At 33.0% G+C, this 18,141-nt stretch overlaps 2 protein-coding genes across 6 annotated transcripts in view; one reads left to right on the top strand and one right to left on the bottom strand.

Moving 5' to 3' along the window:
• The first annotated feature begins 427 nt into the window (after nt 1–427).
• On the top strand, nt 428–8,385 carry LOC113521269 (N-alpha-acetyltransferase 60). Of its 2 annotated transcripts, none has more exons than XM_026906756.3 (6): nt 428–630; nt 1,576–1,681; nt 2,225–2,456; nt 3,398–3,569; nt 5,062–5,274; nt 7,374–8,385. In XM_026906756.3, exons 1-6 carry the CDS (start codon nt 614–616, stop codon nt 7,390–7,392), a joined length of 759 nt encoding a protein of 252 aa, XP_026762557.1. In that variant the 5' UTR covers nt 428–613; the 3' UTR covers nt 7,393–8,385. The 2 variants fall into 2 exon arrangements, with proteins under 2 accessions (XP_026762557.1, XP_026762556.1); XM_026906755.3 differs by having other exon boundaries at nt 6,241–8,385.
• Nucleotides 8,386–8,660: 275 nt separating this feature from the next.
• Nucleotides 8,661–18,141, bottom strand: part of LOC113521183 (potassium voltage-gated channel protein Shab) — a 56,055-nt gene continuing 46,574 nt past the window's right edge. Inside the window, exons 5-13 of one of the 4 annotated variants that reach the window (XM_026906637.3) lie at nt 14,468–15,314; nt 13,628–13,752; nt 12,968–13,060; nt 12,040–12,117; nt 11,349–11,499; nt 10,298–10,707; nt 9,988–10,060; nt 9,625–9,761; nt 8,661–9,174 (exon numbers count right to left, since the gene is read on the bottom strand). In XM_026906637.3, the coding sequence (XP_026762438.2) occupies nt 9,076–9,174; nt 9,625–9,761; nt 9,988–10,060; nt 10,298–10,707; nt 11,349–11,499; nt 12,040–12,117; nt 12,968–13,060; nt 13,628–13,752; nt 14,468–15,314 (2,013 nt within the window). In that variant the 3' untranslated portion in view covers nt 8,661–9,075. Of the gene's footprint in view, nt 9,175–9,623; nt 9,762–9,987; nt 10,061–10,297; nt 10,708–11,348; nt 11,500–12,039; nt 12,118–12,967; nt 13,061–13,627; nt 13,753–14,467; nt 15,315–18,141 lie in introns of those variants that run through there. The other 3 variants (XM_026906638.3, XM_026906639.3, XM_031912699.2) reach the window with 3 other exon arrangements.

Genomic DNA, 18,141 nt, shown 5'->3' with positions numbered 1-18,141 from the left:
CTCAATTCTTCATCTCAATTTACATAAACAATACCACTGTATCTAACATTCATATCACATAAGCACTTTATTTGTTTAGTACGAATTACTAACCAGCAAAATCATTGGAATACAAAAATTATTATATTACTAATTTAGAAGACGAATTATAAAATTGTTAATTACGAAATAACGAAGTCATTGGATTCAAACCCTGCTACAACAGCATTTAAGCGGAGCGTTAAGAAATGCATTTGCAGGTTTTTAAGATAACAATTACCAACACATCATAAATTACTACTCTCATATTTGGGCCAAATTATCTACTTACAATCAGATGAGGTATGGTCGTAGTCGCATTGACTAACCTCTATAAAAATAAATAGATTTAGCTTGAAAAAATAATACCGATTTGGCAACACTGATCATGTAGAAAAAATCATCTGACTGACTTTGACTGATTGTCTGACTGATTGTGAATTTGTGATTTTGATTTTGTAGAAAATGTTATCATCACGGTCGTAGTAAATATAGTGTAGTTTCTGTCTTTATTTTGATATGTATAGTTAGTTTGTGGAGATGATAATTTGGCAGTAATTAGGATTACAGACAGTATTAATGGCCAAATTACCGAATGGCTGGGTTCAGCTGGTGAGTGCACGAAGTTATTAGATATTTCACAACCACCTACCAATTTGAGATACGAATTATGGTTGGTGATTTGTTTATGTACATATATTGTCTTCCTTGAACTCTTTAATTGGATGAAATTGTCCAATTGAGTGAACCACGTCTAAAATATCATACTTTAATATTCAGTTTAACATAGTTTTAATATTACTATTACATTTAAAGGCGGTATTGCGAAATCTGTGTTGTCAACTGTTTACAATTTTGAAAACATAAACCTAAATACCATCGTTTAGTTACAAATGAACACTGAAACATATTTTAGAACAGTCTTTAATTCTAAACCCAAATTATGTCTTATTTATACTTGCTTGTCAGTTTGAATTTTATGATTAGAATAATATTCAATATAATTTCAATGACTAGCTGATTAACTTAATCATTTACTCGTTATTTATTATATTACTATCTCTACCCTGTAGTTTTCCATATTTATTTTCATAATATTTATTATTTTATATAATATAAAACAAAATATTCTAATTTATACAATTAACATATTTACAAATTGTTAATTTATTGTATGGAAATTATATCGTCATTATATTTTGTTATAGATTTCCTATTCCTACATAATTTTTACTTATTTTTTCATCTTTCTATATTTCAATGACAGGTCCCTTATGTGGTGGGTAGATAGAATTTCAGTCTCAGTTCCAGAATTGTCAATTCTATAATAAAGACTGGATAAAAAATTTTTAGAAAATTTATAACATGATCATTACTATAGTGTATTCAGATGCTAATAATAAAAAATAATTGGTAAAACTTCTTTTTATTGCTAAACCACTGATATAAGGAAGTGCCTTTATGACACATAAATAACTATATAAACCCTATGACTCACTTGTTTGTGAGTTTATGAGTAAAACTTATGAATATGTAATGGTAACTTGTGTATTCTAGGTACCTTTCTGAGGGCTTTCAAGTGATAATAGAGAAGTCAAAAGATGCGAAATGCAGCCTGAAAGATGTACAGTTGCGTTTCTTGTGCCCTGATGACTTGGAGGAGGTAATAAAAATATTTTAGATAGTATTTATATTTTGTATATATAATCTATACATTTAGTGACACAGTAAGAATATCATTATCACTATTCTTTATCTCTATGTCATCATAAGAAATGGACTAATAAACAAACACACTTTACCTATTCCTTTGCAATAGAACTTGAAATTAAACTATACCAAGACACCTGGCTATCAAGCGAATAGTAAACTATAACCTATCTTAAAGAGAAAGACTCATATCCAACAGTAGAACACTAATTCATTGTTAATAAAATATAATATTATTAAAGACTAAAAATCTATTATTACTTTACACATTTGATATAATGTATATTAGGATAAACTTTTGACATGAAATTTAAAAACTACAAAATTTGTCAAAATGTTTAATAAACATGAAATTGAAATATAACTTATACTTCAAATCCATATCAATATTATAGTAAAATCATCTATATTGAGCTAGTAAGAGTATATTTTAAAAAACTTGTAATTTGAATAAAGATTTTTTTAATTTAATTTAATAGTATTACTTGAATTTTAGGTGAGGTCCTTATGTAGAGACTGGTTCCCAATAGAATATCCTCAATCATGGTATGAGGATATCACATCATCAGAGAGATTCTTCGCTCTTGCTGCAGTATACAAGTCTCAGATCATTGGTCTAATAGTCGCTGAGATTAAACCATACTTAAAATTAAATGCTGAGGACAGAGGAATATTGTCAAGATGGTTTGCATCGAAGGATACACTTGTAGCATACATACTCTCTCTAGGTAATTATGCTAATCAAGTCATAAGTCAATTAAATACTTCCAGTCCCATGACTGTATTACCTCTAAAGTTCTGTCTGTATGAAGTTTTTTAATTGTATTTATTTCCAACTAAATTATTTAATCAATATATCTATAAAAGCATTTAACAACTAAAAAATAATAATATACCCAACTATTCAAATTAAAATGTTATTTGTATCTATGTGGGCAACAGATATTATTAAAGATGTGTATTTTGATATCTAAGATAATAACTGCCTACTATCTAAATTATATCTTTAAAAAAAAGTTCTTTTTGTTTGTAAATTGTCACAATATTGTACACCAGTCTACCTGTTGACATGCTCCTTTCGACTTTGGTTTTGGTGGAAGACACTTGCTTACTTCTGTAATTTTTTTTTCTGTGTTATTAGTGTGTACAATAAAGTATAAATAACTAAAATACTTAATATATAGAAATAATATTATTAATGTGAAAGTTACTCAGTTTGTCTGTTACCTTTTTTATTATTACTAACTTAAGTAAATCTCTTAACTAAATCCAAACCCAACCAATTAAAGATAAAATATTTATAAATCTAAACTTTAAATTGAATCTTTCACATTTTATCTGAAAAATAATGTAACTAATAAATGTGAAAGTTTGTAAAGATGTTTGAATATTTGTATATTTACTACTCTAAGGCGTTTAAATTGCTAAAGACATTTAAATGAAATTTGGTACGAACATAGGTAATATCCTAACTTAATATGTAAGATATTTTTTTTGCTAATTCATAGGGAAAAAAATGCCTAAAATAGCTAGTATTGTAGAAATTATAATTTAGATAAAACCATCAATAAAGCTATTTAAACAATTTATTTGTTTTGTTCTAATTACATATTTATCTCTATGTCAATACTGTACCACTTTCTATTTAGATGTTTTGTTCTTTGTACAGGTGTGGTCCGTTCTTATCGGCGCTCCGGCGTAGCGACCATGCTATTAGATGTGCTGATCAATCACCTGTCAGGGCCAGTGGCGCAGCCCCCCCATGAGCACAGAGTTAAGGCAATATTCCTACATGTACTCACCACCAACTCGGAAGCCATATTTTTCTATGAGAAAAGAAGGTTAGTTTCAATAATTTTATTTTACTATTTTACCATATTCTGCAGTGTATAATCATTGTCTATATTACTTGTTTACAAAATAAGATACCATAGTACTTAGGAATTGGAGCACATGGGAACACCATGTACAATGCAGTATTTTCTGCAATATCTGTAGTGCTAATTATCTGTATAGGCGACTGTTACCATTTAACAGTTCCATCAGTGACAGTTTGTTTGTCTTTCTTGGTACAAAAGGTAATATAATACAATGTGTTTTCATTCCCACATTGTTGTAAGGAAACTAAGAATTAGAGTAATACACCAATACAAGAAAAGTAATACTCTATACTAAGGTAAGAGCAACCTATATGCTCTTATAGAGAATAGTTTGTATGATGTTACAATGAATATGTATTTGTAACATTATCATTAATATTTAAGCCTCCCATACAAATTTGATATCTCGGTGTACTGTAGTAGTATGGGAAAATAAAGATTTTTTGAAGTTTTTTACCTATATTCCTTTGGGAAATATAATCAGTTACACTAGTGTATAGTACAGGCCACATATTTATAGCTGTCTATTATTATTTACCAAATTCGAAATTGACATGCATATCTATTGTTTCCTTTTCACTTGCTTTCACAGCCCTAGTCGTCTATGTTCCTTTTTGGCCATTATATATGATGATGAAATAATTTATTTTTATAGTGAAATATATATGTAAAGATTTGGTTTATCTTCATTTATGATATCAAATACTTTATCACCTGTAAAATTATCAAATTAAATCTATACCATACTTTAATTGAAAAAATATAAATCTATATAATTTTTGGTAAATAACTGTAAACAGTTTTTGGATAAATTTGTAATATCATATCTAGTATTTACACTTTAAAGATAAAGTAAATTTATTTGCAAACGTATGTATAGTAGGTTCATAGACATAGTGGCTATTCATTGATATATTTGTATAGGTCTAACATGTTTTGCTAACATTAGCATGCTAAATGTTCTTTGAAGGGCAGTGGCATTTAGTTTAAGTGCCTTACAAATTTAGATTTAGGTACATTTTTGTGCTAGGATACGCGCTAAGTAAATAATTAAAATATTACCAAAATCAAGAAAATATTGTAATAAAATCATAACATCAAACAAAATTGTAATGTTAATAGTAAATGTCAGACTAGCATAACGAGGATTCTGTATACAATAATCAGGATTAAAATGGTATAATGGTAATGTCATGTAGTCATAAATGGAACATAAACGACCTTATCTTTTGATTGCGTCCATTTAAAAGCTTGATTTTTTTCTCTGCCTTAAGAGATTGCAAACCTGAGTATATGATATTAATTTCAGTGAGTATATGATATTACATTCCTAAGAAAAAAGGTTTTGACAGACGGACGGATGGACAAAGAAGTATTCCTATAAGGGTTCCGTTTTTTCCTTTGGAACTAGGCACGGAACCATAAAAAATAATAAAACATTTTCTATTTTTAGATTCCGACTGCACTCATTTCTACCATACTACTATTCTATAAAGGGGCGCTGTAAAGACGGTTTCACATACGTTTACTACGTGAACGGCGGACATGCCCCATGGGGACTGTACGACTACGTGAAGTACGTGGCACGAGCTGCGTGGCGCGGCGGCGGACTGTACCCGTGGCTGTGGGGCAAGCTACGCACCGCACTCACCATAGCCTGGCACAGGTAGTGCATACACGCCTTTATGTTTAAGCGGGTACACATTAACCACTAACAACTAGTCTTATGTTCTAGCTACAGATATTTCTGATTGGTTCTATGTAATTTTGGCTTTACTGTTACCTGTACATAATATCTATACTTTTTGTTTATGATAAGTCTGCCTAAGCTCCACTAGTATCAAGTTTTTTATTTCTTTATCTTTTGACTGATTCATCATTCATTCCATATGCCGAAACCGACTTACCATTTTTTTTTAAGTTTTTTTACAGTAACTTTCAAATCAATTTATTATCATATGTTATGTTTATTCCGCATATTTTTTCCGGAAGCATTTCAATCATGTTTATTCTATTTCCATGTCTATTTCTTTTGTACCCAAGTGTCACTTCCTATTCAACAATTCATGAATGATATGGACATAAAAACTAATGCTTAGAAATAAAAAAAAATATTCATTTTGTTAGTATAACATTAGCTATAGCCTATTTATTTCTCAGTATTATAAAAAGAAAGGATTAAAAACACCAATGCTGACATAATTCATTTTTGTATATTATGTATAAATTCAATTTTAAATTCACAATTTTGTACTTTAATTTTATTAAAGAATCATATTTGTATAGTCGTGAAGACTACGCAAACATGATTCTTTAATCATGAAGTGTTGTAAAATTTTAATTATACTGAAAACTATTTTCTCTTCACTAACCCGCAGTTTATAGAATATAACAAATTTAATTCAAATTTGTACTGATAAAATTATCAATGACAAAAAGAAAATGTAAAAAAGTAACTTTTACAGAGCAATCACATGTTTGTAGTGTAAATAGAGAATGTGTGCCCGTATTTAGGTATATCGTTTACTTTCAATGATAGTGTGTGGGTAGTCTCAATCAGTGTTGACAGATTAAATTCGAGTGATGAGTGGCTTCATTAAATTATTTTCATTTATAATTTGTATCTCGACAGAAGTACTTCTAAGAAAAAAGTCATGCTGAGATACAAAGATATTTAGAATAAACCCAACAAGTGACTACAATAACTCATATGCATAAGGACCGGTGCGCAGAGGTGGTGGCGAATGCCCCGCGACCTAATATTCAGTTGCTGTGTCAGTTTCACCGCTGTCAACAAGCCGAAGTAGCTTCGTCACGACTAATCACCCCGTCGACGCGTCGACACCACCGCTGCCCTGACGCTATGCGATGTCACCTGTTTACAATGCTGAAGGAACTAAAAAATACTTAAATCACAGATACGGTTATAAATAGATGCAACTGGATGTACTTTGCATGACAGTTTAACATTGAATTTGATTATCTACATTAACCTGGCAAAATTTTAATTCGCGAACATAGGAGAATTGAAAAAAAACTATTTTCGGAATAATTTAATACGGATAAGGTTTACTATGTTTTTAATTTTAATAGTATATAAATTTTTCATTTAAATTCAGGTACATGCTGCGTATACATCTATGTCTGTGATATAAATTGTTACAGAGGATCGCCCATCCTAGACTAAGAAAAGATCTCGGGATAAAAAGTACAAATATAAAAAAGTTTCATAAAACAACATGTCCACCATCGTGTATCTAAAACCGTGATATTAGATAATATTAATCGCTGTCGCTTTCTTGCTTAAATATCTAACACTACAAAAATAGTATTGTATGCTTAGCGCTTACAGAAATCATCTGAAATACCAATTTCTTTTTCCTAATATATACTTGTACAGGTAATGGGCATCCTCTTCAGCAGTAACATACAAAAAAATTAAGAGTAATTTTTAAACAAAGTAATCCCTAATGTTAGTTATAAATATTTAAATTGTCAACCTGGCTTGCTATATCCACATCCAATTTTTATGGTGCCACTCTGGTGTGATGCAAGTTTTTTCATATAACAACACTAATGAGGCTAACAAAATTATTAATATTAAGTTACTCAGTATGTAAATGTATATAGTTCTAGATATTTCTTGTAACTCACAATGATTTTTTTCTTTTTTGTAACTAATGTGTCACTATAAATTGCATTTGAACATATTTTAGATATTATTTATAGATATTAAATTTTTTTCACTATTTACTGCATTTTCAGAAATTCCCACAAAACTTAGAGGTGCAGTTTATAAGCAGTGATTTACACGAGAGAATTTTAAAGAATATCACTACATTAATTGATTTGTGTATTTGCACCACAAATTATGTATTATAACTATAATTGACATTTTGACACGAAGCCATGTTGTCACAATAAGAGGCACATGTACAACAAACAAACCACAAAAATTATAATACTCGTTTTTTTGTCCTTACTTATATATTTTGTTTTTTAAGCCTTTTTCTATATCCTATTCAATAAAAATGCTAAGTAACAATAATGGCGTCTTTTAGCCCATGTTTATACGACATTGGCAGTTGTAACATTTGTGTACTTATATTTATGTATCTTATTATGTCAATTTGGCTTTTAAGGGATAACTGACAAAAATATTTGTGATAATTTTTAGTACTCAAAGCTTTAAATTAAAATACATACCTATTGTACTTTTTCATGATTATACGATATCGAGACACTTGAGCAGTCGCGAGAAGAACAAATAATGGCATTTGATTAAAATGTTCGTTTCACTACATACTGATGGCAGTGTGTGTGCAGCAAGAATTATTATGAACATTGTTTGTGCCATGGTTACTGCCAACATATTAAAATAAGGTGCCTGAGTGTTCACTATAAGTTGTAATATTGTGCATTAACTTTGTTATAAAAAAGATAAACATAAAGAGTCACATTATTTTAATTTATAACATTAATATAAACATATGATTTAATTTCATTGTCCCCTAACTTGTAACACTTGAATATGTAACTGTATATACATTAAATTATTTAAATAAACCCGATGTCCGTAGTCGTGTTGATGTTACTCTTTGTAAACCAAAGTTAATGTGTTTTCTTCATTATGTTATGATTTATTTAAGTATTACTTATATTGTTAAGTGTTTTATTACAATGAGTATTATTTTTGGACCATTATTTTAAATTAATATTCCAGTGTTTTGTATTATTTTTTTTTTTAATTTGTGATACTATCAAGGACAAGTCAAAATTATTTCATTTGTACCTATGTAAAATTGATATTTATTTGTATGTAACAATTTAATTACACGATGACATTTCTTGACTTGTAATTTTAAAATAGCACTTTAATGTTGATTGAATTTATTTTTTTTATATTAAACACTGTTTCTATTGTATTAATAAATATTATGGAAAAGAATTTAGCTTCCAAATAAATATCATTGTTGACAACAAAAGTAGTTTTTTTTTCTTAATTTAAAGTGTTGTGTGTTTATTCAGGTAAAAACATGATGAAATAACTCGTAACAATTTCAGAAAATCTTTATTTTTAATAATTGCTTCATTTTCATCAACTATGCTGTACAAACTATATATCGCTTAAATTAGAATTAGCAATTAATAATTGCACGTAAAAAAACTTAACAAATAGGTACCTTCAACTTTTCGATTGGAATGAACGATTATTACGTTACGTAATATATATATTTTTTTACATTATTTAGAACCCCTACAAAATGAAATTCTATATTCAACAAGCAGTCACAATCGCCCAATGATATGTTAAAATTATTTTTTTATATTTTTTAATAATGTTATTGCGTTCTAATTATTAATGTACTTATGGTATAGATAGTATCGCGTACAATGGGGCGAAACGTTTGTGTCGCTATAGTACTTGGCGAAATCGCTTTCATCTAAAAATCCAATCTGGATGAATCTACGAGACAAAATTGTCGCGTTCTTGAGCACTGCCCTTGTGGTTTTGACCCTTGAAGTCCTTCAGTCTAATAGGCGAAGATTCGCTGCCGGAGTCACCCTGCAAACACAATTTGATTTCCTTAATACTAATAGTATCATAAGTTACCAAACATAATAATATCCTAAAAACAAAAAGAACCTACCTACAAATTTTCTGTGTCCATTTCAGTGACCTAACTCGTCAAGAAGGGGGGAGAAGGGGCTGTTAGTAATGAGGATTAGCAACTTCATTGCTAGCAATATACACTACCAAGTGACTTTCACACAGATTCCCCTGGAAACCATCGTGGTTGATTTATTATTGAATTCGTTACGTTGGCCCATTGGCCCATAACTGACCTGCTGCATTCTCACCTATCTTCCCTCACTGACGCCCCGCCTGCGTATACTGATAGTGTAGGCAGAGTTACCATTCTATTATTGTCCATTAAAAAGATTACAAAAACAACAACAAAGAATAGCTCAGTCAGTGCTGTGGTATGATCCTGCTGCTTATAGTAATACTCACGTTAGCACCAAGCGAGGTGGTCTCCTGCAGCAATAGCTCGCTGTCCGTCCCGCGCGACTCTTTATTCTTGAGAATGGACCGCGAGCGCGAGTCGCCTTCCAGTGGCCACCCACTTCCTCTTTTGTTGCCATTCTTACCTATTTTCACAAATATAAAATTTTATATTTAAACCAACTTAATAAAATTTCTAAATCATTGTATATGGCGTAATGATAACTTATAATTTTTTATTAATTTCGGAAAATTAAAATGGACCCTATGGTCTTAAAACACATACATTACATATCTAACTTTAAAACTTATCTCTAAATAATAAAAAATGCAATCATTTTACATCAAAATTTAAAAAAATATTTTACGAACCAAATAAGATGTGATGATTGATAATCCTCGTTGCTATGCCCCTCGGTGGCCTCCTCTCTTCCTCCGTCCATTCCTGATCAACAAAAAAATACGAATCCTTCATGAACTCTTTCATTACCTACTTACAAAGTCTGAGACAGAAATGCTTTATGCATTCTTCATCTCTATAAAGGTACACCTACATTTATTGACATGTGAACATGCAGACATAACACTGACAGGACGAGACATATGGAACCACTAAATTCCGAATAAGTGCACTGTTCTGGAATTGTTATTGTTAAAGGGATTACATGCTACGTGAACTTGCCTGTTGAAATCGTGCTTTTCTGTGCTTGGGCTTGGCGTCGTCAGACGGGAGGCCAGGGGCAGGAAGGTCCTCTAACGTCTGAGGTAGACTGGTCCGCGATGCGTCCTGCGGCCTCGACACTACTCCAGCGCCAACGGGCACTACTGCGCCTGCGCCTGCTACCGCAAGGCTAGCTCGCGAACCTAGCGGCGATCCTTCCCCCTGGGAACCTTTTGCACACAACACGCTCCCATCCCCAGAGGCGCTCTTGCGCACACCATTAAACTCTGTCGACACCCCTCCCCCGCTCCCACCGTTGCCGCCTCCACCGCTACCGTCCAGAGGATTCACATACAAGTTTGACGAGTCGTTCTCGCATGCGATGTCGCCCTCTGAAGGAAAAGGGTGCGTAAGGCATGATGCAAATGTATCTGTAATGTAAGACATAAGACGTACATGGAGCCGCGCATGACCGAATCGAAAGTGATGTGATAGGTATGTGCGTACCGTTTCAATTTGTACAAATTAAAGAGATATTCAGGTGCTAAAAACATCAACAAACGGTGAATCAGTATCTACTCTATGGATATGTCAACAACAACAAATACAAGACATTTGCTACGGGGTTGGCTTTTGCTATTAACATACAAATCATTCACGTAATCTATTTATTTATATGACTAAAAAGACAAACAAATGCAAACAACGAGCAAGGTTTGTTTAATAAATAATTCACGATCTTCAATAAAAAATGCTTTTTTTATAGATATAACTAATAGTATTATGATAGGTATCTTAAATATAAATAATGCTATATAAATACATACTTATGTCTACGAATAAATATATGCTACAACAAATAGCTAAAAATTTCTTTAAATATTTTATATATCGGAATATTATTTACATCGTAAGTACCTAAGAACTGCAATTATGCAACAATTTAAATTTCAAGGATTCAATCAATCAAGTTCTGCTGTTGATAAAAATATCTATAATGAATACCATTTTTCTACGACAAAATGTTTCTACATTGTTTACATTTGCTTAAAAGTAGCATATAATTACGTACCGGGGCTGTCAAGACTGTTGGGGGTAGCTTCAGGTAGAGCTTTCGGCGCGGGGTGCCTCTGTAGACAAGCTAGTTCCACGCACACAGGCTGTCGAAGATCTGAGGTAGACATCGGCATTAGCTGCTCGGCGTCTATGAACTCCTTGTAACCCTAAACAAAAAATGCTCATAACGTCATAAAAGAGTAGATATTAAAGAGTTATGCCAAATGGGCATGGTTAAAAATTATATGGGATGGAATGTTTACTAGGCTTATTATGTATTACTATAAAATATAAAAACTAATGTTATTTGCTGTACCTTTTCGACATGGGATTTTTCCTGTAACGACAATGTAACCAAGAAATAAAAGGTTCTAAAGAAATAATAACATGTTACGTCCTATAATCGTAACATAAATAATTGTACAATGAATAGAAAAAATATAATACGAAACTCTAAAAATAGAACTTGGTAATATCTATACATAGTTTTAATCATAAATTATAAGTACTAACTATATAAACAACAATAAAAATACTTACAGAGATATCATCTACATCATATGGAAAAAAAGATAAATATTAAAAATAAAATAATTTCTATTATGCTCTGTTACTATATTATATAGCTATAAATGTTAATAAGAAAAGAATAAGATGTTAATTTGATTAACTTTCATAAATCTTCGCTAGCATTAGTATCTTAGTACCTTAAACGTGCAAAAACAACATTCAAACTCAGAAGGCAGCTGATCCAAGTCAAGCTGTTTGTCAGCCATCTTCTTTTCCTAGAAAAAGAGAAATCATTAGTGGTTACTCTAATTTACGACCATAAATTTTGTTAAAAAGCTATACAAAGTTATAACAGTCTCTATCTAGGTAGGAAGTATATTATTCAGATACCTTTCAAAATTTTCTTTTTTTCTGACTCACAATGGGATGGTACTCGCAATTATAACCGGCATAATGCATTAATCATATATAAAAGTACGCCACAATAAAAAGCTATATGAAACTGTACATTTCTAACTGCAACAATAAATCATTACGACTAAGGAAAATATAATCTAAGGAAAAATAATTAATTTTTCTGCTATACACATTTAAAATTGTTTATTTATATATAGTCGACCGCAGCGATTTAACATAGCGTGTGTAGCGGACGTTACTTGCGAAACTTAAAAAAGAATCATATTCATAATACTGTTGAATAAAAATTAAGATGATAAAATATATTTCCTACAAGTTGTATTGTAAATTGCATACAAAGTGAAATCAAAATCATCGTTCTAAAAGAGTGCACTACCAATTTAACTGACTTTCTTTCATGTTATAATGTTTCAACCTATGTACCTTGGGATTGATAAATTATAGTAAATTTTGCTCCTACGCAGCGGTTTAAAATTGTCATTTGTTTTTCGACTCTTTCTTTCTTTGGATCAAAAATCAGTTGTACTAATAGAACACTACCTTAAAGAGATACTACTAAACGATTTCAATTTCACCTGTACATGGTAATAACAACTTTGTGTTTGATTTTATTTATTATACAGACAATGCACGACAATGTCACGAAGCTGTTATAATTACATATATAATGCACAGAAGATTAACCATAATATATCCATAAAATCTTACTGGTGTAGGATCAGGATTTATGAGCAAGCGTTTCTCAGGCGTGTCTGGGCCCTCGTTTGAATAGCGTCGCTCTTTCTTAGGGCTGTTCTGAAACTGTGAACTACTGTGTTAGAAGCAAGCCAAGTGCACAGTAATAAAATTCTTCCGAGCTTTGGGTGCGTCCAAATTTATGAAAAAATAATTGTTATGTGTAATTGTAACACAAACATTGGTGAAAAAAATAAAAGCATAAAAAAAATGTTTTCAATTAAATTGTATATTTATTTGGCAAGTAAAATGTGCATTTTAATCATACAAATTGAAAAAATTCGAAACATTAGATATAACAAAAATTTGATTTTTATAAAACATACCTGTTTCATAAAAATCTAATTTTTGCGCAACTAGGTACAATAAATATTACTTAAATAAATAGTAACGTTGAATGGTAGCGAACCAAATTCTGATATATAATTTTAAAAGTAATTTTAATATTTTCGAAATTTTGTGAATTTTATAAAAGTGTATATAATTTTTAGATAATTGAATCTACTACAATAGGTATCTGTTAACCGCATTTTTTGTCGCTTAATGTAAAATTTATCCATAGACTAAGTTAATTTTTACCTCGAAATCATCATTGGTAATGGACGCACCCGTACAATTTGAAAGTATTCTTACCTGAGTAGGATCAGTACCCTGTGGAACCCTATTGGTGATGGCGTGCTCATACTGTTTGTAGCAACCAGTAGTGGCAGGAGCCTCGCCCTCCAAGCTAGTTGCGTCCGCCTGCGACAAGTTGTGTCCTGGAGACACACACCAACTTAAGAAGTGACGCGTTCGACATTCCCATCCAGAGTGTCTTTTATAGTAATATTATATTTTTGTATTTTACAAACTAAACAATATTTCTTAACAATGACATAAAATAGCAGCGTGAACTACACAACACTCATTCCACACGAACAGTCTATGAAATCCAGCGTCCTCCGGATACACACATCAGAACATCCATTATATAGGAATGTTAGTTCTAGGAAGCGTTAGGCTTACGCTGACAATGTAATCGACCTTAGATTATATAGTGTCTTCGTTGCACATCGCAAGCTACACGCGACACGAGCCCGACCCCATGTTACGGATATAAATATAAGGGGATCGAGTGTGACGACTGTGCGATAGTAGCAAGTAGCTCATCTGGCGTCGTCTCTCGCCTCAATGAGGACGCACTTGTCACCTGAAGACAAGGAATAAAAAACTCTGAGTGCACCTCGTTTGAACGAACGGGTGAAGGTAGCTGTAGCTGCGATGTAACGTGAACTGTTTGATTTCGAAGATGTCTGCTAGTCCGGAGAGCTATACGTTAAAACGTGCGTTCATTCAACATTCAATACAATCGGCACAAATGAACACGAAGGGCATGCGTGCGTAGTGAAGAAATTTTTAGATACATCTGCGAGCGAAGGGCACATGACATGGACTGGACAAGCGGCGCAAGCAAACAATCTACAGGATACTGACCTGTGTCAACGATGACATCAATGAGGTCCATACTCTTGGCGAACGCGTCACGTAAGTTAATATGATGGAAGGAAACGATGGAGCCCTCGCGCTTGGCACGTTCAAGCGCCTCTCGCCGCTTCAGCGCCTTCTCCCTCCGCATTTGATTCTTGTAAAACTCGGTAAAATTGTTGACGACGATGGGGATAGGCAAGGCAATGACCAGTACTCCGCAAATGCAGCAAACTGAGCCGATGACCTTGCCCAACGGGGTCGTGGGGTAAATGTCACCGTATCCGACTGTGGTCATGGTGATGCCGGCCCACCAAAACGTTTCCGGAATGGAAATGAATTTAGTCCCTGGTTCTTCCTTCTCGGCGAAGTATGCCAATGAGGAAAATATGAGCACTCCCATCGCGAGGAACAACATAAGCAGCCCGAGCTCTTTATAAGAGTTTCTGAGCGTGAACCCGAGAGACTGCAACCCAGTAGAATGTCGGGCGAGTTTGAGAATACGCAGAATTCGCATTATACGGAAAATTTGTACGACTCGACGTACATCTTGAAACTGATCTGTCGCGTTCTTATTTGTTTCGAGTAAAAAGAGAGATACGAAATAGGGCAAAATAGCCAATAAGTCAATAACGTTGAGTCCACCCTTGAAGAACTTCCACTTATCCGGCGAGGCACTGAATCGCAGCACATACTCGAGCGTAAACCAAGTGATGCACACAGCCTCAACCATGGCCAGCTGCGGGTTGTCCATGGGCGCGCCCTTCTCGTCGTATACTTGCATTTGAGGTATCGTGTTGAGAGTGAGCCCTATCGTGGACAGCACGATGAAGAGGATCGAAATCACCGCGATCACCTGCAAGCACGCACCGAGTGAGCGGTTGCGATTCGAGCGACGGCGCTCCTCGCCAAAGCGCTGCCACACATTGCGACTTAGTACTCACGACAATACCAAATAGGTACGTAATGTGTTATATTGTTATGTGAGTGTCTATACAGAGCTATTTATCCTACATTTGTACAATGGTAAGTATGCTACGATTATCTTCGTAGTAGTAGTAGTATATAATGTAAGTAAACAATGTATTTACAAATTTATGATAAAAGCCAATAACATCTTATGTTAAGTATAATATGTCTTAAAAATATTGCTTTAATTTTGGTGTAAAAATAACATCTATTATGTGTGATCTATGTAAGTAGTGTTGTGTGGTCGAGGTGTCGAGTTAAGTTATTTAAATGAAAATTACAGCTGGATGAACGGACGAGCGTACGGCCTACAGACGGCGGACTCAAAGAGTAGGGAAAATTAGAACGTACACGCGCGTCCGTCCATCGCGCGCGTCGCTCGGTTAGTCGGATATCAGTACCACGAAGCGGAAGCGCTGGTGGGTAGTAAGAGAGGACAAGGTGGCTGACGGAGCTGAGCGGAGCGGGTGCGAGGAGCGGACGCGGAACGGAACCCGGAGCGACGGAAAGAAGGGTGGGGACGCCGGCGGAGCGACGCTCAGCCGTGGTGGGAGGCGGCGCGGGAGCGGCGCCGCGCACTGCGCACTGCCGTCCGCAGGGCGCGCGCGCCGTCCCGTGCCACCCCACACGCGGGCCGCGGAGCGTCGCCGGCGGCGGCTGGTCACATCGCGTAAGCCCATCCCATATTTGCAACTTTGCGACAACAATTAAGCTTCGTCTTTATAGTTTTCTCCATTTGGAGAAAGATCGACGCGGCTGTGAACATTTATAAAAATTAACCTAAGTCAAGAAAAGTTATGTACAGGGGACAGCCAAAATTTTACATAAATAAAATCCAATACAACACTTTTATAGGATCGAGAGAATAATAAAAATGACAAAAATATAATTACTATACAAAAAAATATTTACACTGGATAAAGAAGTAAGCTCAATATTATAGGTAATTTTTTATATGTAGGTATATCCTTATAAAACCCTTGCATACCTGTACCTAATACATACAATAAAGCAGTAATTAATGCTACTTTCTCTAAATATTAAAAGTATAAATAGTTTAGTTTATATCAAAAACAATACCTGTTAATTGTATAGTTATTTTCACATTCGAGATTATTTTATTAGTATTAAATATAATTTTTCCTTTTTTTCTTAGATCAATTTTCTCAATTAATAAACTTTAAAGTAATAAAATTAAATAATTATATAGAACTCAATCCAACAACTATGAATCTTCTAGGTACGGATGTACTTATTACATCAAAAGAACTCTACTTATTAATACATTAAAATATTATAGTGCTATTTATGAGTATATAAAATTACTAATAAGTATTAAAAACCACGCACAATATTGTGTAAAATGCGCCCTTTGGTAATTCATAATAGGATCTTGAAATGATGCATATTTACAATTCATTTCTTTGTAAATTTTCTACGAGCGCCTATAAAAATGTCGCAATTTTGTCTAATAATTCTGCATTTTAACGCAATTGAACAGGTTCATTTCATTCTCGGATTCTCGTAGAAATTTGTCAATAAGATATATTTATTAAATGGCCAATTATGAATCACCCACAATGGCCATCCTAGATCGCCTCAATAAATATGTATAAAACTTAATAACCATATTAATTTCATACTTACTTATATGCGCTTTAGCTGCACCGCTGTTGTCGAAAAAATAATAAATTGTCGAAACATTATATACGTAGTGAGCTGAAAGTTATTCAACAAAAAGATCTAGCGCAGTGTTTGACTTCGACAAAAGCGATCACATGTCATGGTCACGATACAACATCGGAACACAACACCACATTCCATAATGCAACACAACAAAGGAAACCAACAAGTAGACACCGACATCACGGAAGAGACAGCGATAGATGTTATTCATGCACCACAAACACAACACATATTAGTGTACTAAACGGTATCCGAAATAAATTCTCTGTATCGCCATATATTAAGATCGGGTATCTAAAGGATTTTCCACAATTTATGAAAATAATATTTTCAATTTATATTCAAACTCTTACATACGAGTATATATTAAAATGATACAAGTAGTTACGCAATTATTTAAGAACTTAATCCAAATCACTTAGAAACCCAACATGGCCTAAAACGAATTATTGTTATTAATTTTATTATTCAAAAACAAATCGCTGATATTGGTATGTATGTTTCTGAATATAGTTAAAGCTAGTGTGTAAGAAATAATTTATGAAAGTATTCCTGTACCTCTCAAATAAAATTAACGATGGGACGAGTGTATATAATACGATAAATAAATAGATTTAACCACTACAATAATTTAAAAGGGCTGTGCAAAATATTAAAAGGTCTCTTCTCATAAGACTAGTAGACAATATAACCTTTTAAGTTACATAAATATTAAAAACAAAATTAAAAAGGAGGACATAAATGTGCCTCCAATATTAAGAATATACTCGTACATTTTAGATTCTACATATTATTACTACAAATCAAAATTTTTTAACGATTATAAAAAATAGCTTTTTACTTGATTACATTTTTGCACATTAATATACGAGTAGTTTTAAAATGCTCAATCAGTTAAAAAGGTTCATTATAAACGTAATAAAATAATTTTGAGTCTAATGTACCTAACAAGTATCTAATCCATATTATATTACCAGTCTTACGGAAAGCGCTCTCTAAGTGCATTTTTTACCAAGGTCTGACAACAA

The sequence above is a fragment of the Galleria mellonella genome, unplaced genomic scaffold, assembly GCF_026898425.1.
Source record: "Galleria mellonella isolate WM207_F2 unplaced genomic scaffold, CSIRO_AGI_GalMel_v1 utg55, whole genome shotgun sequence".
Classification (NCBI taxonomy): domain Eukaryota; kingdom Metazoa; phylum Arthropoda; class Insecta; order Lepidoptera; family Pyralidae; genus Galleria; species Galleria mellonella.
This window is presented reverse-complemented; position numbering and strand designations above follow the sequence as displayed.

Bases quoted from the DNA above. Each gene is read 5' to 3' on its own strand.
- LOC113521269 (XM_026906755.3), top strand. The intron at 1,682-2,224 runs GTAATAAAAATA...CTTGAATTTTAG, and splicing joins GCCCTGATGACTTGGAGGAG to GTGAGGTCCTTATGTAGAGA. The intron at 5,275-6,240 runs GTAGTGCATACA...GTATCTCGACAG, and splicing joins CTCACCATAGCCTGGCACAG to AAGTACTTCTAAGAAAAAAG.